This window comes from Pomacea canaliculata, linkage group LG2 (genome assembly GCF_003073045.1).
Source record: "Pomacea canaliculata isolate SZHN2017 linkage group LG2, ASM307304v1, whole genome shotgun sequence".
Taxonomy (NCBI): domain Eukaryota; kingdom Metazoa; phylum Mollusca; class Gastropoda; order Architaenioglossa; family Ampullariidae; genus Pomacea; species Pomacea canaliculata.
This window is the reverse complement of record NC_037591.1, coordinates 18,126,646-18,153,382: the sequence shown is the minus strand read 5'-3', so window position 1 is coordinate 18,153,382 and position 26,737 is coordinate 18,126,646. Positions and strand designations below refer to the sequence as shown.

General features: G+C 36.0%; 1 protein-coding gene across 5 annotated transcripts; it reads left to right on the top strand.

Moving 5' to 3' along the window:
* The first annotated feature begins 438 nt into the window (after nt 1-438).
* Nucleotides 439-26,737, top strand: LOC112556581 (pyruvate kinase PKM-like). Of its 5 annotated transcripts, none has more exons than XM_025225727.1 (14): nt 439-595; nt 8,332-8,412; nt 9,135-9,167; nt 10,322-10,478; nt 10,999-11,090; nt 11,637-11,756; nt 11,882-12,068; nt 12,777-12,919; nt 14,019-14,146; nt 14,867-15,017; nt 15,409-15,561; nt 17,804-17,970; nt 19,506-19,624; nt 25,103-26,737. In XM_025225727.1, exons 2-14 carry the CDS (start codon nt 8,332-8,334, stop codon nt 25,408-25,410), a joined length of 1,839 nt encoding a protein of 612 aa, XP_025081512.1. In that variant the 5' UTR covers nt 439-595; the 3' UTR covers nt 25,411-26,737. The 5 variants fall into 5 exon arrangements, with proteins under 5 accessions (XP_025081512.1, XP_025081513.1, XP_025081514.1 ...); XM_025225729.1 differs by lacking the exons at nt 439-595; nt 25,103-26,737 and adding exons at nt 6,872-7,128; nt 21,160-22,951; XM_025225725.1 differs by lacking the exon at nt 439-595 and adding an exon at nt 6,877-7,128.

Sequence of the window (26,737 nt, the reverse complement as noted above, 5' to 3'; positions counted from 1 at the left end):
GTGTAAGAGAGACAACTCTTTTCAACAGAGCGAATATGTAGCAGTTTTGTCCCTTTATAACATTCTGGAACGCTTCTGTTTTGTTTTTTTTTATTGCAAATTTTTAAATGCTGTTATAAAATTTTTTAATAGTAACAGTAGCACCAATAGTAGTAGTGACATCTATCATCTTCCTCCAAATTTCCAAGTTGTGTTATAGAAGAATATAGCAAGTAAACGCCGATAAAAATTAAGGTCGAAACGTCCGGGTAGATTTTATTTGTACAGCACCCCCCACCCCCCACAAAAATATTTTAAAGATTTATATTATTATTGTCGTCGACGTAATCGTCATCATTTTATCAGGTAATACAAAAACCAATCTTTATCTTTCGCTGATATGTATGTTTTTTAATGGCATTGTCTTTTCTAGCGACAGAGAATAAATGACCTTAACCCTAAGACTTTTAGAGGAAGGTGAAGGCTGTGGCTCTGGATGAAGGCACTGGTGTTAAAACGAGGCTGTCGTCTCCTTGCCCTCTGAAGATATAACTGTGCCCTCTAAAGGAACAGTTGGAAAATCCCATAACCCGGCGTTTTACAACACAGCTGAAAGGTAATTTAGATATAAATATGCACATTCGTGTTTCTTTTTGTTGAAGCAGCCTTAAGTAATTGATATTGCTAAGCTGTCACAATTGCAACCGTTCGGTTTCCGTAACGTTTGCTGTTACCAGGAAAAATAGATTTAACTATTTCACAGTTATAACATTTTGTACTTTTATTTATTTATCTTTTTTGGGGGAGGGGGATGCCTAGACGATTTTTGATTGCTATGGATGCGAAGGAAATGTATTATTATGGTGGAGAATATCTCTACATTATAAAGACTAATGACATTAATATTTTTAACTTGCCGTCTTGGTTTGTCGATCGGGGCCTGAGTCTCGCATAACCTCAGTAGTGTAATCTGTGGTGAAGAAAGATCCAGTGCTTGATACAAATGCTTAATAAAAAAGCTTCGATATCACGTGGTTTCCCATACATGGAGGAATGTTATCTTTGACCAGTGCTGAGCGAGACAGCTGGTGGACCTCAGTCGTTCAGTGGAAAATTTAGGTATACTTGACATTGCTGGCAGTCACGTGGACGCTATTTATAAATACTTCCCAGATTATTATTTTGTGTTGTTAATAATGGCAGCGCATCTTTTTATCTCCCCGTTATCGCCGTTAAGTGGTGGCCGAATTTTATTGCACTTAGCAGTAATCAGATCTAAGAACTGTAATATTTTTTTTCTCCTGAAACGACACAACCAACCTGATGCTTCTTTTCAATCACCTATACTCGCCATACCCCGCCCTCCCCAGTCATCATTTCGTGTCAGTTTAGCATTACACAACCTCAAATTTTCAATTGTAGATTTTACTAATTGGATACTAAAGTAGAATTGGCATGCTTAATTTTAAATTAAAGTAGTGCATGTTTCTTTACACATTAAAACATCCCTATTAAGACTCACAGAGGTTTGTAGTAGGGAGATCAGTCTGCATTCATTCCATGAACCATGGCTTCAAACGCTTATAAATTCAAGTTCATTTATTTAAATGTTGAAATAATGCTTTTAAAACACGTCCATAATGCGTTTTTGTCGTTCTCGCTTTTAGCTTGGTAGTGGTGATTAAGTTATTCGTCCATTGTTAGGCTAACTACAGATTTGAAGGGGAACTAACTCTCCAGATGAGATCAATATGTACTGTGGCAATGACGCTCATTTAAAATGTACTACATATATATATTCTACAAAAAATTGCAATAAAGTACACACAATCGTCCATAATAATTTTAGCTTTATAGACGGGTGACTTCTACAAAAGATCGTTAATGAAGCACAATGATGTGCGCTGTTAAAGGAACATCAAAATCGTCCTAAAACCGAAAGTCGAATCATGGACGTGAAATGTCAACAAAAAAAAAAAACCAAAAGAAAAAAACAAAAAACAAAAACAAACAGATGAACTAACCATCTATGTGATTGCAACAAGTTTTGATAATTCTCACATAAACTGAGCCGTCCTTCCTAGAAGTCATCAACAATCCTAGGCAGCATGTATTGAAAATAGAACTTTCTGAGATGGGAAACATTGAGTCAGCATCAAACATTATATCAAAGTGTGCATTCTTCTTAGGGGTCCACACAAACAGCTTTGCTTTATGTATACTGCTACAAAACATTGTGAGTTGTACTTGGCAGTAATAGCTTCTTGCTCCTATCTTTTTCAGCTTAAGCTTTCCATTATTTTAAAATCCTGCATTTTTTGGTGAAAAACTGCTCGAGGGATGTCCATGACTTGCTGAAGTCAGGGCATTTAATTTCTAAAATTTCAGCATCTTTCAAAATACCATCAAGGTTTGCAGAAAGCCACGGGCATACTTTACTATCATCCCTGATTTCTTTACAACATGCTCCATATCCACTAAGCATTTAACAGACTGTGGTTCATTTTCTTTTCCCTGTTTTGTAAATGAATTTCCTCTAAAAGTGGGATAAAAATGATTGCGTAAAAATCTACCTGGAAAAGTGATTGTCAATTGATATTTGGAACCTTTTTGTAGTACTGGCTTTAAGCATGAAACAAGTTGCTTATAGTTGAACAAGCAACCGTTTCTTTAAATTCTTTTTTGTCATGCATTGTTGCTTTCTGGGAACATCCTTAGTTGAGACTATCTCATCGGTACAGTCTTTACCATCTGCTGCTGAGGGCAAACGTCTTTTCAAGGAAACATAAACTCTAAGTATACTGCATTTCTTTGAATTTCTTTTTTGCATTCTTTCCATGTAAAATGAACTGCCTAAATCAAGAAAGCTGTCTGGTTTCACTGAGTCTGTAGGAGTGTAGGTGATGATTATTTCTGGTGGTTCCCTTCTTGTTGGTCTGCAGTTCTTGCTTGAGGCTGGCTGTGGTTTTACTGGATTCTGTGACCTTTTTTCCGCACACTTTCATTTATTAAATTGCCATTATTGCACATTTGTAATCTTCACATGTATTTACCCACAAACATAATTGTTTCAAATTTTAGTTCCCTAGATAATTTTAATCTTTGTTAAATCTTTCCCCCCTTCTAAATGGGTTGAATTTGTGACTTGTGGTATATTACTTCAATTTATTTTTTATCTTGCAAGCTAGTTTTATTCTATATACTACTGTGAAATACTTTATGAGGAGAGGTAGTCTTTCACACTTGTACTGCTAGTATCAAAATGGGTGTCAACATTTTTGTGGGTAAGTTAGATTGTTATTTGTATTTCATGTGACTTATCTGCATACCAGTTTACAGCAATCTGCCGGAACTTGATCTTACTGCTAGAATTTGGCTATTTTTCAATGTATGTTTTTGAGACCGCCATTCATTATTATTATGATGATGTTTGTGTGTGTGTGTTTTTTTTTAAGTAAAGCACTTTGAGCCCACCTTTAATGGTGGAGAAAATTACTATATAAATAAACATTATTATTATTATCTGTTATAAGCTTTGTCTTTCTCCTTTATGTAGCTGTAAATTTATATTTCTTGGTTGCTAGGGTACCTTCCATATATGTAGGCTGCTGAATTATCTTTTGCATGTTAATGGGTCTTTATAGTATAATTTTTACCATTTAATCTCATTCTAGCTAGTTTACTTTGAATGGATCTTTGTCTAGGGAGTCCTTGTGATATTCTAGTTTTTTACAACTATTAGCTTTAATTTTATATTCTCATTGTACTTAATGCATGCTCTTTATGCAAGAGAAAGTTGTTGAATTTGATAATATTGGGTTCTGGCTTTGTTGGATTGCTAACTCATCCAGGTGTTTAAACCTCTTCTATCATCATTCCAAACAGTAAAGACCACTAGAAATTGTAGACAAGATAGTATTTCAAGTGTTATGTCTCAGGATTGATTTTGCAGGGATGATTGCTGACAGCAAATCAAATATGAAAAGGTACTGTAAGTTGATCACGTCATTATGTTATGCCTTGTTACCTGAAGTGCTGTTTGGGCAACAGTCAAGCCTGTTGTAAACATGGACACATGCCTTTGGAAGACTGGCTGATATTAATGGGAGAGTAAATGAGTAAACATGTGGTATTTAGCAAGTCCAAGTAATCTATCATGGTTCCCTGGTAATGGGTTTTGTATGTAATGGCAAATTTTTGCCTAAATTATGATATGATTTGGTATTGGTGATCATCTTCAATGTATTTCAAGAGGTGTGAGTCAGCTTGTAGTTTTGGTATATGTCCCAAGAGGGTTTTGGAGGTGGTGTAAGTGTACAGTGTTTTCTTTTCTGCCCTCTGTATTTTCATTTTTCTGGGTATGCTGTTGGATCAATAAATGTTGGGTTTTTGGTGGTTTTGGGATGTAACTAGTGAGTGATCAGGCAGAAGACATGACACACACACTCTCTTTCTCTGTTTGGTCAAGCCTTGTTTAATAGTGTTAAAATTCTTCTTGCCCTACAAGTTGATAGCAATATCACAATTCAACTAGATAGAAGTAGGAAGTATTTCATAGCTTAAAAATGCAAGCAGTTGCCCTGGTTCATGTTAACCTTCATCACCACTTTGGGGTGGTTTGTGGAATAGTGGCTAAAAAGTGCTACCAACAGTGGGAATCAAGTTCTGGGTTCATAGCTCAGATTCAACATACCTCTCTCAGAGTGCAACACCTGTTTGCATGGCAAATGGTGTTTTTTTTTTTTGATACTTCAGTATTCTCCACACTGTGTGTACATGAGAGAAAGAGAACCTGACTAGTTACAAAAGAGTGAAAGAGTTTGTAAGAGACAGTTGATGCCTACTGTTAAGTGTGTGCTTGTGCGACTTCGGCACCTCACACAGCAATAAAGCACAAATTTTGGTCTGGTTCCTTTTCTAACATTATTTTTATTCATTATTGCTGTGATTATAAACCTGTCACCAATACAGTGAGACTGACCTGTAAATAAACCACCGGGAAAGTGGGACTAAATGAGTACTGTAACCCATAGTAAACATTGTGTGAGAGAAGATGTAACTGCTTAGCCAGTTATGCTGAAATAGTTTTCTGGTTTTCCTCATGGCAGAAGAGTAATTCTTTTAAGTGGTAAATGGCAAGTGGTTCAACCTCAATAGGGCAGGAAGAAGGCTTTTTATTCCCCAAACACACACACTTCTGGGAAATGTCTAGGTGCCTGAACCTTTGTTATAAAAAAAAAGTAATTCTTGCAATAGGACTAACAAACCTGTGGGTTTTGTTAATATCCTCCTTCCTTACTGGACTTAATCTGTTTCCAGACCATTTTTTTAAACTTCTGGAATATTGAACTTTTAGTCTATATTAGTTTTCTCACTATATTTTATTTTAAGTTGGTATTCCTAAAAAATGAGTTTATATTGTAGCCTGATAGTATAGTGGTTAAAACACTTGCTTGTTGCCACTGCATAGACGTCCATGGGTTGAAAAATCACATCTTGAGCGAATCTCTTACTTTGGTTTTGTTCCTCTCCCCACCTTTCTCCCTTTATCATCCCTCTCACCCATAGTATGAAATCGCCTCGAGGTAGAAGCACTTTCCTACTCCACCAAGCAACCTGATGCCTGTCCCATTGATCTATTTCAGTGATTGACTTTATTTTAGGGTTGTGTCTGTAGAACATAGAATGTTCACCCAGATTTAGAAAAATAGTTATATTTCACAGGAATACATCTTGAACTGGTCTGTACCCAATCATTGGAAACAAATTGTGCACCACTTTAGTCCTTAAACCCTTAGCATGCCAAACCTAAGTGGTCATTGTTTATAAGATGGGATCGTCAGAGGACCTGTGTTTTGTTTTAATTTGTCAAATGTTTTTTTGCAATAGATTACTGAAATTAGGTTTCTGAAACTGTATTTCAGTGATACAAGCAATTTTAGCATTAAATATTTTGCTTATTTTAACAGTAATTTGCCAATAAAATTCATACACTCGTCAGAAATGTCGACTTTTTAACATATAAAACTGGTTATAGATTGGCATACATAACCATAGGTTCCGAACCTATGCTGTCATCAAAGAAGGTCATGTAGGAATTTAAATTTCTGTAGGCTTCTTTACGAACTCAGTTTTCTTTGTTGGTATAGGCATTCGTGGAGTACATTTCATTCAGCTAGATTGGATATGATCGTTGAATAGTTTCTTAGGAACATGGCTTATCGACATAACAGATTCTGTGTTGATATCTATACCCATTCAGCAAACAGTTCTCGGTATACAACGCCAGGGTCACTGACCGACTGTTGTGATCAAGGAAGGTAACTCACAACAAAATGTTGGATCGCGTCCCTATGCATTTTTTTCTGGAAACAAAAATTAGCCCTTGATTATTGGCTTTCTTTTGTCGTTTTTGAATAGATGTATATTTTTAAACTCTGGTAAAACTTAAATATATAGATTATAAGACAACCATTATAAGTAACAGTATATCGCAATCCGTATTCGGTGTGCATTTAGCTTAGTCATGCATGATGCACTCGTAGACGAGATGTCAGATATCAGACACGGTTGAACATTTCTGTGTCACGAAGTAGCTACATGTGATGTATAATCACTGCTGGGTTAAAGAAAACCGAACGTAGCATCAGTGACAAGCTGGTCACGTAGATCTATTGGAGGGAAGGGCAGAGACCGAATAATAATGCACTGAGGTCATCGTTATCTGATAAGGTCAAGTCACAAGAATTTTTAACTCTATTTTCAATAAAATTTGTGACTCAAAACCCCAACCCAGAGGACGCATAAACTGAAAAGTAATGAATCGTCTAAAGGCATGTTCTGATGCAGACGCTAAACATCCAATCAGGTCACAGGAGTGGCTGCTGACCTTTCCTGTAGTCGGTTAGTTGGGCTTCGGGTCACTAAGGGGCATAGCGGATACATGTATTTAAATTTCCAAATTTATTTGAAACACAAAACCAACCACGAGTGTCAGGTCCATAGAAGAACGGCCACGAGACTAACAACAAAAGAGCTCCGCATCTGGATAGAAAACAGTGGAATTGAATTTCCTTGTCCAAAAGGCACACGATTCGAACAATGTCTCTCCCAACACCAAGGATTCGTCTGCCCAACACAAGACAGGAGGTGAGAAAATAGGACATACTTTTGTGGACTACATGTACTGCAGTGGTGGTACTATCGCCAATGAGGTTTTCCGTGTCGTGGTTATTGCTAATCAAAATTTCGTACCAGAAGCAGATAAGAGGAACTTCAGGAGATAATTTTGCTGTGTGGCAGTGTGAAAAACGGGCGAACCAAGGTTTGATATTAACTTTAATGATGCGAAAAACGTCTTTCAGGACGGAAAATGAATATATTTTATGTGGAGGGCTGATGTCGTTGGTTTGAAAAGTTGGTTCACAATTTTAAACCAGCTAAGCGTATTGTTTTATACAGTTTATTTTATGCATATATACCCATACAACATTTAAAATTTATTCATTTTCTTAATGTATGTATAGTTCCTGATTGACCCTTAGAATAAATTAAGTGTAATCAGAATAACAAAAAGGCAGATGGTATCTTTAATCATAAACGTATTTAACAAAATGATGCATATTTAATTTTAGTGAACAGGGTTTGATGATAAAATGCCTTAAAATATATACCAACATGTATACTTTATAGTCTGTGACATTCTTTACAATTGTATACATGACTGGCTGCTTTGCTGTGATATAGCCATAGTTGCTGGCTCCTTGTAAAACACCAGTTGTAGAATTGTATCAGCAATAGACACAGCTTATGTGTCACTGTACCTTTTGCATTATATATGACATTTGGTGTGTGATTATTAGAATCTACAGCACACAAGACTAGATAAAGCAGTGATTACACATGTTCAACCTAGTGAACAGATCTAAATACCAAATACTTTGAATTATCAAGAAAGTGCTGTTTTATGATAAAATGCAGTAGAAATGGTTTATTTCTGTTTACTATGAGCTTTAGTTTAAGGTGACCAGACGTTTCCTGGGCAAAAGCGGGACACGTGCCGATGATGGTGTCGTCACCGTCAAAGAACGCCGAAAAAAGTGATTTTTAAAGACAACCGGCACATTTGATGGACTTGCCAGAAAGCGGGACATTGGGCGTCCCGTCCGATGAGCAGGCGGGACACGAGGTCAAAAGCGGGACTGTCCCGCCTAATGCGGGACGTCTGGTCACCTTATTTAGTTATAATTTTGAGTTATCTTGTTGATTTTTATCAATGCTTGAAGTTTGTGCATATTTGGGTGTATATGTGAAGTCTAAGTTCATGCTAACGAGTTAAGGGATATGTTCCAGATGGCGCAAATGCTGGCAAAGCCGGGCAGTTTAGGTCAAACCCCCATCTTACCTGGCACACTGAGCTCTATGATGTCTAGGGTATGGCTCCTCATTTATGATATATTTTTTAATCTTACCTTCCACAATACTCTGTGTCTGCTATAAGTTTTTTTTTTTTAATGAAACCTTAATTTGATGAAGCACTTTATTTTTGATTGTTTTGCATTTTCAGACAGACATTATGCTTTTTGTTTCAAATCTTATTTCAGATAACTACATATATGACCCACAGTGTTCTAGCCAAACCATTGAGATAGAAAAGATTAGAGATAATGTGAACATCTTTGTCTGATAAAGTCTTGTTATTAATTAGGAATGACAATATTGGTATAAACTAGTCACTAAATTGAGATGTGCACTGTATTAATGTCCACAGTTGGACCGGAATAGGATAGACTGAGAAATGAGAATGGGGCAAGGAGCAGTAGGAAGGTGTGCGATTTATCAAAGTTTGTAGAATATGGTAGCAGTAGATGAGACTGAGAAAGAAAACAGGAGTATGAAGATACCATCTGGTTGGCCCTAATAACTGTTTAATGAGTACTTACATGACACCTACTAATAGTTTTCAAAATGATTACAGTTGTCTGCCTACATTGCCACACAAAACACAGCTTGTTTGGTCTCAGTTTAAAAAAGACATCTAAACATATCTGACATTTGGAAAAGCTGTTGTTTTCTTGAAGACATAACTTGCTTAGTTTATTTGCTACCCTATTGTTTCTGGGTTTGTTTTTTTTTTTTTCCATTTCAATTTACAGAATCCCTTCACAAACAATAACATGCCAGACACTGTAAGTGATCATGCTGACAGTGTCATTTATTTCCATGTTTGTTTGGAGTTGACAGTGTGATTAGGCCAAATTGGTCTACCTATTTTCCTTTTGTTTTATTTGGAATAAATAACTTACAGTTTCATTTATTCTTGGTTTAGATTGTGTTACAATCTTTTCATTTTATTATTAATTTTGCATAAATTGCTAGATAATTGTACAGCTTAAATTTTGGGCATCTTCATGTCTGTATAAGTCTGTGTGGTGGTTTGCAGGTTTGCTTGTTGTGTTACATTGGTCCATTAAGTGTACATCATTCTTCTGAACTTAAGACAAAAGCTTTCACTTTTAGCACTAAAGAAATATCTTACATCTTAAATGTTTTCACCAGACCATCTGGAACTTATTTCAGTTATGCAGTTAATTGACAAAAGTAGTATCACACTCTCTTTTTCGAACATTAAACTTCTTCAACACACATTTATATGTGATCGTTCACACCTGCATGCACAAGCACAAATGTTCCATAACTTAACAATGTCAGCTCTGGGGTGCTGGAGGCTATTTACAGGTCTCTTGTTGAGAGCATTTTCACATTTAACATCACTGCCTGGTATGATCACCTCCTCGTCAAAGATAAAGCAAGGCTGTCCAGAGTCATCCACCAGGCAAATAAAATTATTGGTACAACACAGCTGCCAATTTCCGACTTGTACTTTCATGCAGTCAGAAAGATGGCATATAATACTGTAGACCGAACACATCCTCTCCATCCCAAATTTCAGCTTTGCCCTTGGGCAGGTGCTACAAAGTGCCAAGTGCGCAAAAAACTGCTTACCAGAGGTCCTTCATGCTAGCAGCTATCATCATCCTAAATAAAAGGGTCAAGGACTCTCTTAGGGCTACCATATTACTTGGCATCCTTCTGAGGAGGTTCACATGTATATGTGAGAAGGTGTCGGTGTGCATATGTATTGAATGTCTTATATGGGTGTGTATGTCTGCCCACTATGTTGTATGTGTGTATATATACATATACTTATATTGCTTGTTTATGTGGTTGGGTGTGTGAGCAAAAGAAAAGTTTCTGTCTTGGACAGATGATAAAGTTTGATTTGATTGAAGATTGTGGCATGGATATATATGACTATAGCTCTGAGTGTTGGTCATTATAGCTGGACATTAAGAGCTTGGAGCATGAAGGCGACTACTACATTCAAAAACAGCAGCTTCAAGCTGCATATGCCACCAGCCATCTACAGCACATTTGTGCTCTAGATATTGACTCGGAACCCCTTCAAGTCCGTATGACGGGCATCATTTGCACAATTGGTTGGTTTTGTCCGCATTTTTTTTTTTTTTTTTTTTATTAGATTGACCAGCAAAAAGTGCTTGTGCTGTTGCTGTTGCTCTGTTATAAGCGATTATAGTACAATTATTAGATCTTGAATAATTTTTGCAGTGACAGTAATTTATGCCTATTACGTAACTGGAAAGGCAATACAATTTACAACAAAGAGTTTAAAAACTCTTGTCTGTAGTCTCTAAAATTGGCTACCTCAAGTAGAAAATGTGTAGAAAAAACACGTGGAATTCTCATTTTCAATTTTGGAATATATTGATCTAATATTACTTAAAGAGATAAGGCTTCCTACTTTGTCTTTTGATGTGGATTTGCACATTTCTGCTCTAGATAATCACCAGATAATGGCCTGGTTGTGGTCATTTTGTTGTGGGCAGTTCTGAGTTCTTTTAAATGTTTGAAAAAGAGTCAAATGTATTTGATACCTTGTGACAGAATATAATTGAACATATTATCCATCTTACCATATGCTTTTATGCTTGCTTACAGGACCAGCATCCAGAGAAGTAAAAACCTTGCAGAAAATGATGATGGAAGGCATGAACATAGCTCGTCTAAATTTTTCTCATGGAACATATGAAGTCAGTGTTTCTGCCTTTGAGGTCTTCAAATGTTAAATTGCATGCCTATAGTCAGGGCTCTGTGCATGAAGCTGAAAGATCATGTTCTACAACATGCAAGCTTACACTAGTTTTTGACACTTTGTGCAACCAGGGTATTTAATGAATAATACAGATCTCAGCTTTATTAGTAGAGTCACGTGATAGCACAACTGTTTTTTGTTAATTAGGCCAGTGTATATGCTAACCTCATTTAGCCCTTTTATAGATTTAAGCAAGACTAAGGATCAGAAAGAAATAGTGTGATATAAACCTCCATGAAAACTGTTAATTTTTTACTTTATTTCCAAAATTTGAACTGTATTACTGTTGGCATTTATTCAGCATTTGCCTTTCTATAACGATGTGCCAAATTTAAGCAAAATATATATATATGGTCTGGATTTAAAAATCTATATTATGCTGCCTTCTTTTGCTTGTATTCTACAGTTATTGGCTAATGTTAATTTTTGTGTGTGTAATACATTTTTTTGCTAGCAGTTTTTCTTTTCTTTTGTTTTACCCCAGTATCACAAGGGCACGATAGAAAATGTTCGTCAAGCCGTGGCTGAGTTCTCAGAACCTCGGCCAATAGGAATTGCACTAGACACCAAAGGACCAGAGATTCGAACAGGCCTGCTGCAGGATGTAATGTTCCTTTTTTTAAAATTTTACTTGTTCGTGTGTAATGAGTAATGAAACTTGTAATTGTCCATTTGCATAGTTCTGACTAAAAGTAGTTTGTAGTAACTCGTGACTGATTATCTGTGTAGGGTGCATCCGCTGAAGTTCAGCTGAATTTGGGCGATACAATCAAAATTACAATTAATGATGAATACAAGGAGAAGTGCTCTAAGGATATCTTGTGGGTTGACTACAAGAACATCATCAAAGTGTTGGATGTGGGCAAGCGTATGTTTATCGATGATGGCCTCATCTCTGTTATTGTAAAAGAAAAAGGTGAGTTGATCAGAATTGATGGGCATGTTTATAATTTAACAAAAATGTTCTGTGATGGTACATATTTTATGTATGCACACAAGAATTGCAGGAGAAAGTTCTGTTTGTTCAGTCTTAAGAACTTTTTGGGCAGATTTTATGTGAGAGCTATAAGAAGTAGAAAATTGTGTATAGATTTAAGGCCAAGTATGCCCCCATCAGTTGACAAAAATTTTAATTTAGTTTTAAGATTATGGCATGCCTAAACATTTCTAGGAGAGCTTTTTAAGAAATGTTTAGTAGTTATACTGTTTCAAATAAAAATTTCTTAAATTTTAACACACAGTTAAAAAAAAAATTCATAAAAAAATAACTAGGTTGATTTTGCAAATTCTCATACAATTATAGGTCTTTCTTTAAGTTACAATTTCAAAAAGAATTTTGAGAATACTTGCAAAATTGATAGTTATAAGCTTTTTAAAGTGCTTGTTTTGAAGCCATTTTGGATCGTTTCCATGGCAACCGATAGTGTGACAAGTGCAGTAAAACCATTTTTTGAACTCCCATTCTAGGGCAAAATAGATGATATAAAAAAATATAAGCGATATCCTGTGAAATGTAATTTTCAGGGTGTTAGGCCTTAAATCTGTTAATCCAATCAGAAACATTACACAATTTTTTTAACAGTTTTCTGATTTATGAAGTACATCCTCTGATTTATGTCCTCAGGTGATGACTACCTTGTATGCACTGTGGAAAATGGTGGCAAAGTCGGCAGCAAGAAAGGTTGCAATCTGCCAGGTATTGCTGTTGACTTGCCGGCAGTTTCTGAGAAGGATAAAGATGATTTGTTATTTGGGGTGGAAAATAACGTAAGTCTTCAATTTTTTTCCCTGCATGTTAATAATGTTATTTTCTGATTGCTTTAATTTTTTGTAAATCCTATTAATCCCATTAATTCTTGCTTTGTTTTATTTTGCTCCCTTTGTCTGCATTAGTGGAACAAGCAGCTTGCCTACTCCACAGTTTGTTCACCAGTGCTAGACAAACCCTCGACTTTGTTAGACACTGTATGTTGGCGAACAAAGCTCAGTGGGGAGAAAACTGAAGTCATCCAGATAGCCTCTGCACATATGCTTAAACATCTGCCTCTGTCTACATCTCTCACTTTCTCCGGATCCTCTATTAGTCTATCAGAAACCTTCAAGTTCTTTTTAACTCATCATAGTTTTTCGAAATTCATGTCAGCTCAGTTTGCAACTCCATCTTTCTTGAACTGAGAATCAGCTGCATCAGACACCTCTGTTGCTCCACCAAGCAGCTTATAATATTTGTGTTTTCCAGACTTGACTCTCTGTTCATAGATCTTCCTGGCCAGTTGCTTGACAAGCTCCAGAGAGCTCAGAACAGTGCTATCCACATTGTATTCTGTAAGTGGAAGGCTAATTATGCCTCACTGCTTCTCCACTTACTGCAAGTTTGGGCTCACATTGAATTCAAGATCGCCATGCTTTGCTATCATGTTGTTCATAGCCTTGCCCCAATCTGTCTGAGCTTGTGTTGCCATACCATCCTCAAAAGGTCAGTGCACTCGGCCCATGCTGGTTTTCTCTCTGTTCAATGTGTCAGACTGGAGACATTTGGCCATTGCTCTTTCTCCTCTAACCCCAGCATTTAGAATGGCCTGCCTCCTTCTCTCTGCACAGCAGGGTCGGTACATGCCTTCCAATCTGGACTCAAAAATATCTCTTGGAAACACCTTTAACTCGTCCATCCTGTTGTCCTTTCTCCCCAACACTTCTAAGTCTGCATTTCTTCATGTTCTTGTATTGCTAACTGGTGCGTGTTCATATGTATGTATGTTGTACTTGATTGTGATGTCTGCATCACCACTGTTCTTTAAAAATCTTTTATAACAAATTCTTATATCACAAGTGTGCAATCTTGTAAAGCTTATATTTTTACATACAGGTGGACATGGTGTTTGCCTCATTTATTCGATCAGCAGATGGCATACGTGAAATCCGCAAAATCATGGGAGAGAAAGGCAAGAACATCAAGATAATTGCCAAAATAGAGAATCATGAGGGTATCAAAAGGTGATTGACCATCTTCACATCTTTACTCAGTGTGTGTATGTGCAAGTGAGAGAGAGTAGTATGCTTTAAATCAACCGGATAGATAGCATGTAGTGAAGCAAAGTACTGTGAATTAAACTGAAAACTATGAAGTGTGACTGTATTGTCTCATGCTTTATTGTTAATCAAATGTAGTTGCCAAACACTTCTTGTAAGACATAAGATCATTAGGAACACTGATAGACGCCCAAGTAAATTGACAACTGTCATCACTATTGGGAGGAAGACTGCCAACATTTCTACCCCACATGTTGAAGGCTGCATTTCAACTATTGAAAGTTACTTTAACAAAAAAATCCTGGTTAGACTGATTACTAGTAAGCTAATTTGTAATTTTTGTTTTTTATATTCCCTTAACTCGTTCAAGACACAAGGATGACAACCCATGCAAAGGCCCTGTTCCCACCCTCTGGATTGGTGACAAAGCAGCCTGATTCTTTTTTCCTTACTGTCTTTGTTTCATCATCATATTCACCTTTTATTTTCCTTTCCATCAAAATTCTTGTCATTTTATTCTGTTTTTCTTTTCTATCATTTGCCTTTTGGCTCTTTCTTTATTTCTTTGGCTCTAAATGTTACAGAACCAAGCCTACTCCTTTGCTTTCCTTTCTCTTCTTGTCCTTTGCTGTTGCTGTACTTGTTTACTGATGTAAAGAAAATGGTTTTTTCCTTTGTGAACAGATTTGATGAGATCCTGGGAGAGGCAGATGGTGTAATGGTTGCAAGAGGTGACATGGGGATTGAAATACCCACAGAGAAGGTTTTCTTGGCTCAGAAAATGATGATCGCTAAGTGTAATCGTGCCGGCAAACCTGTCATCTGTGCCACACAGGTTGGTGGCTTATTAGTTTTGTGACTAGTAGTTTTGTTTGCTTTCCTATTGTATTTGATGCACTTATTTTTAAGTTGGGATTTTCTTTTTTATTGTGATTACCTAACAAACAATGGTAGGTCTTTGCTTCCTTTGAGGTCTATTACCCAGTTTGTGGTGTAGTTAGGCATAGTCTGAAGCTGGAAGATTAATGTGGGTAGTGTTCCACATCATTTCACGTATAGCAGATGTCTGTACTAGCCTCTCATCATATTTGCCGCTAGAATATTTCTAAACCAAATTTTCTTCTTTTCTTCAGCATTTAAGAGCAAAACAGTAAACAAAAATGGAAAAGAAATGTCAGCATATGTCAAATATATGTTTGCTGATGTATAACTATTGTGTGCTTTAGATGTTAGAAAGTATGACTTACAAGCCACGGCCAACACGAGCAGAGGGAAGTGACGTGGCCAATGCCGTCCTGGATGGTGCTGACTGTGTCATGCTATCGGGAGAGTCTGCCAAAGGCTTGTACCCACTAGAGACTGTGAGGACGATGCATCTGGTAAGACATGCTACTTTTCATGGCATCCGGAACAGTCCCAATAAGTAGCCACATTACACATCTTTGTCTTCTTGTCCGGAATATTTGACATTGCTTCCTTGAAATTACATTTTCTGGTCTGAAGAGAACTGTTGTGCTGTTACAGGGATACTATTTTCTTATATTTATTTGCTGATGCCTTGTTATTCTTGTTGTGTTGTTGGCAGTGATTGCTGTAACTGGTTTTTGTACAGTTTAAGTATTATTTGTTGGACAGGGGTAATATATCAAAGTGTAATGTGTATGTCTTGTCTTTGACCTCTGTCCTGACATTTTAGACCTCATAGAATACACAAACAAATGACTTCTCACCAATAGCAAATGTTAGAAAATAAACTACATATATTTGATATGATGTGTCATAACTGGAAAATCATGATTGAGAACCAAATAGCTATAGCAAGAACTGAAAGTAAGATGACATTGCAAAAGGAAGGGTGTGAAAAAGGACTAGCATTATGGGAAAGATTGTTAGGAGTAATGTTTATGGAAGAGGTGCGTTTTCAGTGCCCATTTAACGGATTCAATTCTGGGTAGGTGGCGGATATGGAAAGGCAGAGAGTTCCATTGTTTTTATTCACAATAACTAAAACTCCTGTGGCCAAATGTTGTTGTTTTGATGACAAGAAGAGTAAGGAGATGGTCATCGGATGAGGAGCGGAGTTGTCTAGCTGAGATGCAAGGGTAGAGCAATTCAAAGAAATAATCAGGGCAGGCGCCAGCAAAGAAATTAAAACATAGCATGAACAGTTTGAACTGGATGCGAGAATGGATGGGAAGCCAGTGTAGAAAATGAAGGAGACGGGTGGTGTGGTCACGTTTCCTAACTCTAAGCACCAGACGTGCAGCAGAGTTCTGTAATTTTTGAAGTTTGTGAAGAAGCCATGCAGAGCATCCAGCAAGCAAGGTGTTGCAGTCATTAAGTCTGGATAAAACAAATGCACAGACAAGAATGTTGGTAGTGCACGTAGACAGAATGTGACAGATAGCGCTGATCTTGCGTATCTTATAGTAGGCAGACTGACAGACAGATGTAACTTGTTTAGCAAGAATCATGTCTGCAGTGACAATTAATCCCAGATTCCTGATGGAGGACGCAAAGGTGATGTTGGTTTCGCCCACCTTGATGTGACTTGGTTAATTGCTGAAATTATAGGTAGATATGGGGGGAAAAAATGGAAAAAAAAACCAAGGATAGCTTAAGAGTTTCTTATTCTGCTGAATAAAAATCACATAAATTTATTTACCCAAGAACCTTCTTTTTTTTTTTCTCTCTCTGCTGAAGCCTGATAGCACATCTTTCTTCACATATTGATGCTAGGTATTTTTACAAACAGCACCACCTTCATTATATTCGTGGACATTTTCTTGTCCAGTCTTTCTGTCAAATAATCAGGACAGCTGAGCATTTCGCTCTACCTCTGTCTCTGAACAGCAAGTCTGGCATGTTGAGGTTTTTTGTTCCTTCCCGTTTGATAACACAGCAGTCCGGTGGCGCAATGGTTAGCGCTGCCACTGAAGGCTGGCTGCCCAGAGTTGATTTCTCGTCTCGGGCACGCTCTTCTTTCTCTGCACATGGCATCTGTTTACAGGGCTGGCTGCCTTGCCATAGTATAACCTCAGCTGCTTGCACAGCATAAAACACCAATTATCCCCCCCCCCTCCGTTAGAAAATAAAACAAAGTCCAAAACCGTTCATAGAAGAAAATTAGATTAAATATCAAGATAGCTCAGATCTTGTGGGGATATAATAAAGTTTATGGCTTAAATTCTATGTGATTTTGCAGTAGTAAATGAGTAGATCTATACTACAATCACCTAAAATAGGAATTGTTCTCTGAGGAATTTACTTGGTAAAATCATTTGCGACTTTCTGAATATTCATGAACAGACTAAGCCCATATTGTTGAATTGTTTGTTGGCATGTTTGTGCACATAAATGAAAATTAATTGGGAAAAAAATCAGGAACAAAAGTTTGAAGTATTTTACCACACTGAAACAAGACTAGTCATGTCATTGTCTTTCAAATTGTTTTCTGATGAAAATTATGTCAGGATAACAGGTGGTCTCAAATTTTTGAGAATTTTATCCTGATATGTCTTGTAAATGGTGAATTATTTCCATTATGTTTATTGTATTCTCTAAAATGGTGATGTTTGTCTCAAGGAATTCAGGTGTATATTTTGTTTGGTGTGTAAACAGATTTGCCGTGAGGCTGAATCAGCCTACTTCCACAACCAGAGATTTGAAGACTTGAGACGAGAAACACCTCTCTATGCTGACCCTACTCACACCATTGCCATTGCTGCTGTTGAAGCCTCTTATACCTGTATGGCAGCTGTAATTATTGTGATTACAACCACAGGCAGGTAAGCAGTATGCTTGTCTATTAATGAGTGTAATTTTTTAAGTGCATATCAAGTTTTCACTTGTGAAATGCGAATCTGAAAGGCAGTTTTTGGGTACATTGATATATGTGAATTATTTTGAAAAAACAAAAATACCACTTTCTAAAAGTAAAACAGTTAATTTCTGCTAAATTCAAAATTATAGTTTTATGACATATAGTTACTTTTGTATAATTTTTTTATTTTTAATAGCCAAAATGTGGCGACTAATCGAGTTGTCTGAAAGGAAGGTGACCTTGCTGAGTTAATTTAAGCACGGTTTTTAAATTCAGAATTTATTGTAGAGTGTAAAAGAAAGTACTCCAATTTTTTTTGTATGGCTAATATATGACCTATTTTTGTCACATTTCAACCAAAGATAGCTAACATGTACCTGAAAACACTTGAATTTTGAAAATGAAAAAGCTGTTTGTGCACTTTCACATTATTTTGTTTTCTTATTTTAAATTTGTTATCAGAAACACTGTCCAAGCTTCATCTTTTTTCTGGTCACATGACTGAAAAATCTGAATATTATCTGCTACATTTTTCTTTTTTCATGTTGATATTGTAGTCATAACGTAGTAGTTTTCTGAGTAACTCAGCTGGTGATTTTTGGCATGTCAGAGGCCACACTTATAAAACTTAACATTTTCTTTTGTCTCAGAGTTCATCATGTATTTTTTTTAAAAAAGAGAAATGGTGGAGAGGCTAGCAAGCATTATTTATTTGTCTAAAACAGTGTTGGGTTTTCCATGTGGTTACATTGTCTTAAATATAGTACTGGTTAACTTGGGTTTTTTTTTTTTTCTGGTTGTTTTTTTGTTTTTGTTTGTTTTTTTTTTGTTTGTTTGTTTGTTTGTTTTGTTTTGTTTTTGATATTTTTTTTATTAGTTTGACAATTGTGATAAAGTGTGCATTGTCTTGAAGTGAATACTTTTGGAACACGTTTAAAACCTTAAGCTCACATCTACATCATTTTGATATATTAAATAAGTGCGTATATTCTCTTGGAACAGATTCTTAATTTTTTTTTATAGTAAATTTAATTTTTTGTCAGGCTCTGGTAATTTTGCCAGTTTTGGATATCAAATGACTTATACTGCCATGAAGTAAATTCAGCAACGTGAAAGTGTAATATAGCAAACACAGTTATTACAAAATATAATTTATTGAAAGGAAATTTGTGCAGTTTGTTCTGTGCATAAATTTCAAAATTCAATTCTTTAACATTCAGAATTTGTATTTGATTGGTTTTAATAAGCTTGGTATCATTGCCCTTAGGTGGTTTTTTTTTTTTTTTTGGTTTTTTTTTAAAGATCTTAATGATTCCATGAACATCTGCTTATATGTAGCAGGGAAAATTGGAGTACCAAGAAATAGTTGAAAGTTTCGATGCAAGATGAGTCCTTTGATAGAGCTTCCACTTAACCAAATCTCTATAGGAAAAAATGAATTTTTTTTTCTTTGTATAAATTTGTGTTGTGAGCAAAACAATGTGTCTTGTCTTTTTTTAGATCAGCCCACCTGGTCTCTGCATATAGACCTCGCTGTCCTATTCTTGCTGTCACTCGTGATGGACGAGTTGCCCGTCAGTGCCACTTGTACCGTGGTATCTTTCCCATCCACTATGTTGGTAAGTCAATATTTGTTGTTTTTTTTTTCTTTTTCTCACACAGCCTATTTTTGTGTTAGGTGGTCAAGATTATTTATTTTTTAATTTTAAACTTATAAAACTTTTTCCTAAATAGTTTTCAACTTGTTCCTTAACAGCTCTTATGAACATGCAATGAGATACCATATGTTTTGCTATTCAGACTGAGGTCAAACTCACAGAAAAGATAGAAATAGGTGTTTATTTATAATTGGCAGTCTTCCTTTGTCATTACTGGCAAGTCTTATATTTTAGTGTTTACTTTATCCTGTGTTAAAGTGTCAAAATATCTGACAAAGACACAAGCTGTTCAACTGACTCAAAACAGGCTTGAAAGGCAGTATGAGAACAAAGGTTGACAGTTTTTGCTTGATATGAAAATGGGGAATTATCAGTCAGCATAAAGAAAAAGCCTGGTATGAATAATAGCAGTGCAAAGTCAAATCATGCAGAAATGTGCAAACTAGAACTATTATAACTTTTAAGATGACTGTAAATAAAGTTTTGATCTCTTAAGTTAAGTAATATTTGATAGAATTATTGCTCTGCCATGTTAAACAGGAAGAGGTATGTACCTCCCCCCACTATTTCCTTCTAATCTTGTCCTAGTTTACATACCAAAAGAATATATAGAAGATGTTTGGAGTGTAAAATGTTCAGTACTGTACATGTCAATGTATTGAATCTTGTGAATAAAATGTTGAAAAGAGGCACATAGAAGGTGGTCCTTTAACCTTTTACCTGACCTAAAATTATGTACCTAGCTTGATGAGCAGAGATGTTTTTTTGGGGCAAAACATGTCCAAGTTTTAAAAATACAATCTTCTGCTTTCAATGTCATTGTACTAACTGCTAGGCTGTTGTGCTTTCCCTATTTAAGTTTACATATAGAGCACAAATATTTTGTACATTTTAGTACAGATTTGTATAGTTTCACTGATGATTTTTCCATTTTTGTCTGTCTGCCCTTACCACAACTTCCTGTTTCCCATTCTGCCATGCCATTGCATTTCTATTCTTTTTCTGTTCCTTTTAAATTTTGTGACATTTGCATTTTAAAAATTATTGATGTCTACTTTATTATTTTTATCTATATAAATATTAATTTAAATCTTTGTGGTTGGAATTTTGTGTTGGCAACTTTTTATGTTTGCCTTTAATTTGTAATGGGATTGTGCATACTTTTGGTTGTTGGGATGATGGAGAATGGGATTGATATTATAAATGCATGCTGTATATTATGTATTTTGGAAATTTGGTAATTGCTGTTTCTTGGTTAACCTGGAACTTCATGACAAACATTCTGATGACCTTAAACTGCATGACAATGATTTGAATGGTTTATATTTTTTAAAATGGCTGCTTGGCATGGTCATGAACAAAATGCAATCCGTGGCACTTTAAATTCTTGCACTTCCTTTTTATTTAAATCCTGATTTCATATTCCTGTAACAAAACCTGAATCTGAATCCCCTGACATCACCATTCCCTCTACCTCCACACCCAAATAACATCAGCTACTCCATTGGACAACTGGGCAGATGACATTGACCGCCGCGTCAACCAAGCCATTGCCTTTGGCAGAGACAAGGAAATGATGAAACCAAAAGACCCAATAATAATACTGACAGGGTCAGATGTGGGCCCAGGAAAGACTAACACCATGCGCATTTCAGCCATGACAGATGGTGACCACTTGTCTGTCATGTCACCACCTCAGTGCTCAGGTTTTCAAGATTGATATGTGCACAACAAAAGGAAAAGCTTCAGTTTTTGGTGACAGACATCTCCATCGCCTATCTGGTTGGTCCAGGTTGTTGTTGACAGCTGGATGTATTACAGAAGGCTTTAGAGGGCATGGATATGACAGTCTTTCTAAAAATTTTACTTGCATAACATTTTTCCAATTTTTGATTTGATTTTTATGGCTCTTTTTTTTTTTAAAGTACACTATTTTGGCTGTCTTGTGTTTCACGTTTCAGATTATGCCTTATGGTATTTTTAGGGAGCCTTCATGTACTTGGTTGCAAGGTTGTGTTTGTGTGAACATCCATAGCTGAAAAATGTGTAGAGAGTGTTAGACATGTATTTTATATTGAAATGGCACTTCAAAATGGGCTTGTTGTTCTGGCAACATTGTAGGTTACTTTATTAGTATAGGCTTTGTTATCACATTACATTTATTGCACACTCTTAGGAAACAACTAATGGTACTATTCCTAAAGGGACTAGAATGAAATTGTTATATTTAGCAAGTAACCCACTTAAAGTCTGATTAATCCAGTACTCTATCTTGCATATTGCAGCCTGTGTCTGACATTTCTATATCAATTTGTACCCATGCAGTCTGTTGCATCCATGATAGATACATTGCAGTTTACCACACTGAAGTTATCAGCCTGAACAGACTGCATCTCACAAACATGACTTAAATCCAGCCTGGAGCTCTTAAGCTGGTGCATTAGCTACACTTGCAGAGGAGTTGAACCCTTGAACAGATAATGCAACTTTGGTTGATATAAAGTATCTTATGATATCAAATTATGATAATTCTGTATTTTGGTATGTGTGTGTCTTTGTTGCCTATATGGTTACTATTCTTTGTGTATGTGCATGCACATGTTGGGTGTAAGAGAAAGACGGAGCAATGATGTTTAAAGTCTACCACAACATATTCAGTTTCTGTATGTTGAAGATCTGTTTGCTTTCTTATTTGGTCATGTCAGTCATGATGCACTAGTTTCTACAACATTTAATGTGATTTGTTTTGCTGTTGCTTTACAGTCGGTCAACTTTTAAGGGATATATGTATAGAGAAAAAGTAACTGAACTGTGTTTGAAAATCATGAAAAGTATTCAAAGCTTTTATGAATGTCACTTGGTTTAAGTCTTTTGATTAATAGCCTGCTGAACTGTAGAGCAAGTGGATGTCTTTTGGCATATGTTAAAATAGATACTTTTATTTCAAGACTTTAAAAAATTATGTCCCTGCTATTATGTACTCTCAAAGTGCTAACTGTTTAATAATGTTCCATCCCCCCCACTTTTTTTTTTAGTTTGGCTAAAATATGACAAACTGTTCAATGACATCATGACAGTGTTAAAGAGAAAGCTCTGATGTTATTCATTTGTACAGAAAGAAAAGCCTGGTGGTTTACTTTTGATTTAGGTTTTTTTTTTTTTTTTTTTTTTTTTTTTTAATCAGAACCTAAGAACAATATTTAGTAATAAAAACAAACTGCCATGGCAATTGACCAGAGTAAATACACAACCATTATTTGAAAGTAAATAAAAATTGTGGAAAAAAGATGTTTATTCAGCATGGTATGGATGTATTCTAGGCTTGTTCAGAAGGTTGTTTCTTCTAACATTCTAATTAAACTTGGGCCTTAGAGATAACCGCAAAAGAGAGCTAGACTAGAGTTTATAACAGCATCATGTATCTATTTAGCCACTGCATAAGAAAACTGATTTCAGAAGAAAAACGAAAAGGTAGACCTGTTGAAGGTCAGTCTCATGTTAAGACCCTGAATTTCAGGCTTCGCTTCTTATTTAGCATTTTGAAAGTTTCCAAAAGTTACACCCACAATCGATTTCACTATCTTATGCAAAGCTAGAGTTGACACCTAATGAAACTTACAGTTACTTACTGGCAAACAATCCAGAACTATCTTGCAAAAGTTAGAGCTTAGTTCAGGTTATAATGGGGTTAATCAAGCTTTAGAATAGTCTGACAAGGGTGATTTTTCATCAAAACTGAAATTTTCAGTCACCAATTAAAGTTAATTAAAATCTGTGCCAACCAAAACGTTGTGTTATGCCAGAAATCAAAACAAAAACTAAAAGCTAAATCACTTTGCTTGAACATCTTGAAAAACTTCTGCAACAGTTCATGTGTGAATTTTGCCTGCAAGCAAGCCACTTTCAAGCCCTTTCAGCCAGCTGTTGGGGATCATTTTAGTTTTAGATGTGGGGTGAGCAGAATGTTGTCCCTAGTATTGTTGTCTTTTCAAGTATTTTAAAAAGAGGGGATTATTATTAAAGCTGATGGCCACAACAATAAACAGAATAAGTGGCGATGACATGGGGCATTACAAGTGGCATAGTATGATGTGTCATTGGTAATGAAGTGGTCTCCTATGCAGTAGAGGCCTGCTTGTATAGTATGTCACCTGAAGTGCAATGTAGAAGTATCTTCTCTTAAGAAATCACATTGCAAGCACAGGGATGTTGATAAGGCTACAGAATGTGTAGTGATGTAGTGATGATGGTTTTCACTACTACATCCATCAAAGAAGCTAGTGTGATGTTTACCACAGCTTATACACAAATAATCTTTTTTCTTACATGATCATAATAGTGGTACATTGGCTATTTAGATAATGTTCATGATAGGTTGTAAATTGTAAGTTTCAGCCTTTTCACCTAAATTTTAGAAAACTGAATTAACATTTTTATTGGTAGTTTTGATGATGCTAGTATTAATGATGCCTGTATTCTTTGTTATCCTTTTCATGCTTGTAGGGTGGCCGGCATATTCTGCTGTGGTTGTCTTTATTGTTTAATTAGTTTAGTTATTTATTGCACTTCGATCGTTGTACTTGCTAGTAATAAACCAGTTACACTTTGTACTGAAAGTGGGAATGTTTCAGTAAGTATGTGATTGTAGAGAATTTCAGGTTAATTTATAAAATCTTTGGCAGTGCATCAGTTTTCTGTTTAACCTGTTGAAATTGCTGTTATAATTTTTTGTGAATTGTTGTGTGATGTTTCTTTTAAAATTACAAAAAGTAAGACTGGCTACATTGTAATTTACCTCATTTAAAAAACAATGTTTTTTGATAGAATAATTAAGTAAATTATTCCAGCCATTCTGTGTGAATAGAACTTGCCTTGGGAAACAGGCAGATGTCATTGTTTGTTCCAAGCTATTTTATTTTTTGGTGTATTTGCATGAATTCTTTTCTGACAGAGGTGTTTGGTATTTGAAATATATCTATTGAAGGGAAAAAGAACTTAGATGATCAAACATTTTACAATATAATCATTTATATTAGTATACTAGCAAATGAGAACTAAGTTGTTAAATGTTAAAAATGTTCAAATATGTCGTATTGGGAATGTTCAGAAATTTATTTGTAAGTTATCAGGTTTGGGTTTCTGGATGAATAATTTCCTTTTGATCTTGAAGACCAATTAAAATTAAGATCATCATAAAATCATTAATTAGATATTTTATATATATGCATGCATGCATATGATCAAAATGAACATTGTTAAAAGTTTTAAATTTCTGTAAACTTGTAGCATCCCCAGTAAAATCTGCACATAGCTTTAGATAAGGTAAAATCTGATTTAGCTGTTTTGGAGAGGTAGCTATAATTTAAAATATAATTTTTACGTTGCCTTCTTTGCCATGTCACACTATTGTTAAAGATTCCTGACATTTGTTGTCAACAGATCCCAAACTAAATGAGTGGACAGCTGATGTGGATCGTCGTATATGGAAAGCTGTGCATGCAGCCATGTCACGTGGCTTTGTGCAGGCTGGGGACCCTGTGGTGGTGTTGACTGGGTGGAAACCAGGGTCTGGTGCCACCAACACTATGCGTATCATCACAGCCACAGACATGCGAGACAAAGACCTTCTGCCACCAATCACAGGCATCAGCTCCATACCCAGCTTTGCCCAGATTGGTGGTGGGGAACCAGAGGGCTTGCCTTCTACTGCATCCATCTCCTCAGTTGATGATGTCAAGTTCTTTTAGCCACCTGAACAAGATTGTTCTCTTCATATAGATTATATCTGAAGTCAACCCATATTAGAATGTATTTTGCTGCAGAAGACATTGGAAAGCTCTTTTTGAAGGCTTTAATGAAAGTTAGTGTGTATTTAAATCTGTTGTATGCTTTCATTCCCTGGTATGTGGCTACTTTCAAGACTGATTCCCATACACCATAAGCAAAGACCAATGTCTACATCAGTTACCTTATTAACATTTCCACCTTGGTTTCCCTTGCTTCTGTTGCTTCTTGTATGTAATATTTTATTGTCCAGCACTTTCAGGTGGTTTATGCTTGTTTGCAATGAGCATGTTGCAAACAAGTGACCAGATAGTCAGGCCTACAGAGATGTGATGATATTTTTGTAGCTGTTAGGTGTGTATTTTGCTAGCGTCTTGTTAAGGAAGGTGCTTGACAATCTAGTTGAAAACCCGTTATTGAAACAGCTGTGATAACTGAAAGAGCATGCTTGAAAGTTGAATGCTAACTTTGCCAGCAGTAAAGTGGGAGTTGTAGTTTTCTGTGTTTACCCATTCATTGTTGTTAACTTATGTCATGCCACTTGAGTGTAATAAGAAGTGTGTTTTGAGATGCAGTTTGCCTTGAAGTCATTTCATACGCACATACTGTAGAAGTTCACTTGAAGCATTAAAAAAGCATTGTTTCTGTGTATGCACATTTTTTGTATGGGCTGTGGATTGCTAATGGTTAAGCCTCTGGCCAAATCAACAGCAGTAAATGCAGTCACAAGGTTCTGCTACACATGGCTGCCAGCCTTGTGTCAAGAGTTAGCATATCATGGAGCATGCTCATCTTTCTCATTCTGTTATTCAGGTGGTGCAGTGTCACATCAACATGATGTATTCTTGCAGGTGTGCTGTACTCAGATATTAAAAGCATGAGTAACTTGCATCCCTCTGATGCAATGACATCTCTCTCTTCTTGCTAACATAGTACTTGGGTTATTTTAAGTGTTTTTGTGTGGTGTGTGTTTGCTTCATGGAGGAAGGTTCATGTAGGAAGGGAAGGGTAATAGTATACTTTGTGTTGTCTATTAAAAAACAATACTTGAAGTATTCGACAGAAACTGAACACGTCTTCTGAAGATCTTATTAATTATTTGGAGTTAAATCTGAAGTCACATTTTTGTCTAAAAACTTGTTTTTGCATATTCCCTCTCCATCTCTCAAAAAGTTCGGGCTTTCGTTTTTTTAAAGTACAGTAAGACCTGTCAAGTTAGAAATCTATTATTTGCACACTGATGTGATGGACTTTGTAGTTTGTGCACCAATAAAACCCCAAAAACCTAGA

What these genes read in the sequence shown, in the direction of transcription:
- LOC112556581 (XM_025225725.1), top strand. Translation starts at nt 7,081, where the DNA reads ATGTCTCTCCCAACACCAAGGATTCGTCTGCCCAACACAAGACAGGAG. An exon ending in CTGTGAGGACGATGCATCTG is followed by an intron (nt 15,562 to 17,803) that starts GTAAGACATGCT and finishes GTGTGTAAACAG; the next exon opens with ATTTGCCGTGAGGCTGAATC. An exon ending in CTTTCCCATCCACTATGTTG is followed by an intron (nt 19,625 to 25,102) that starts GTAAGTCAATAT and finishes TGTTGTCAACAG; the next exon opens with ATCCCAAACTAAATGAGTGG.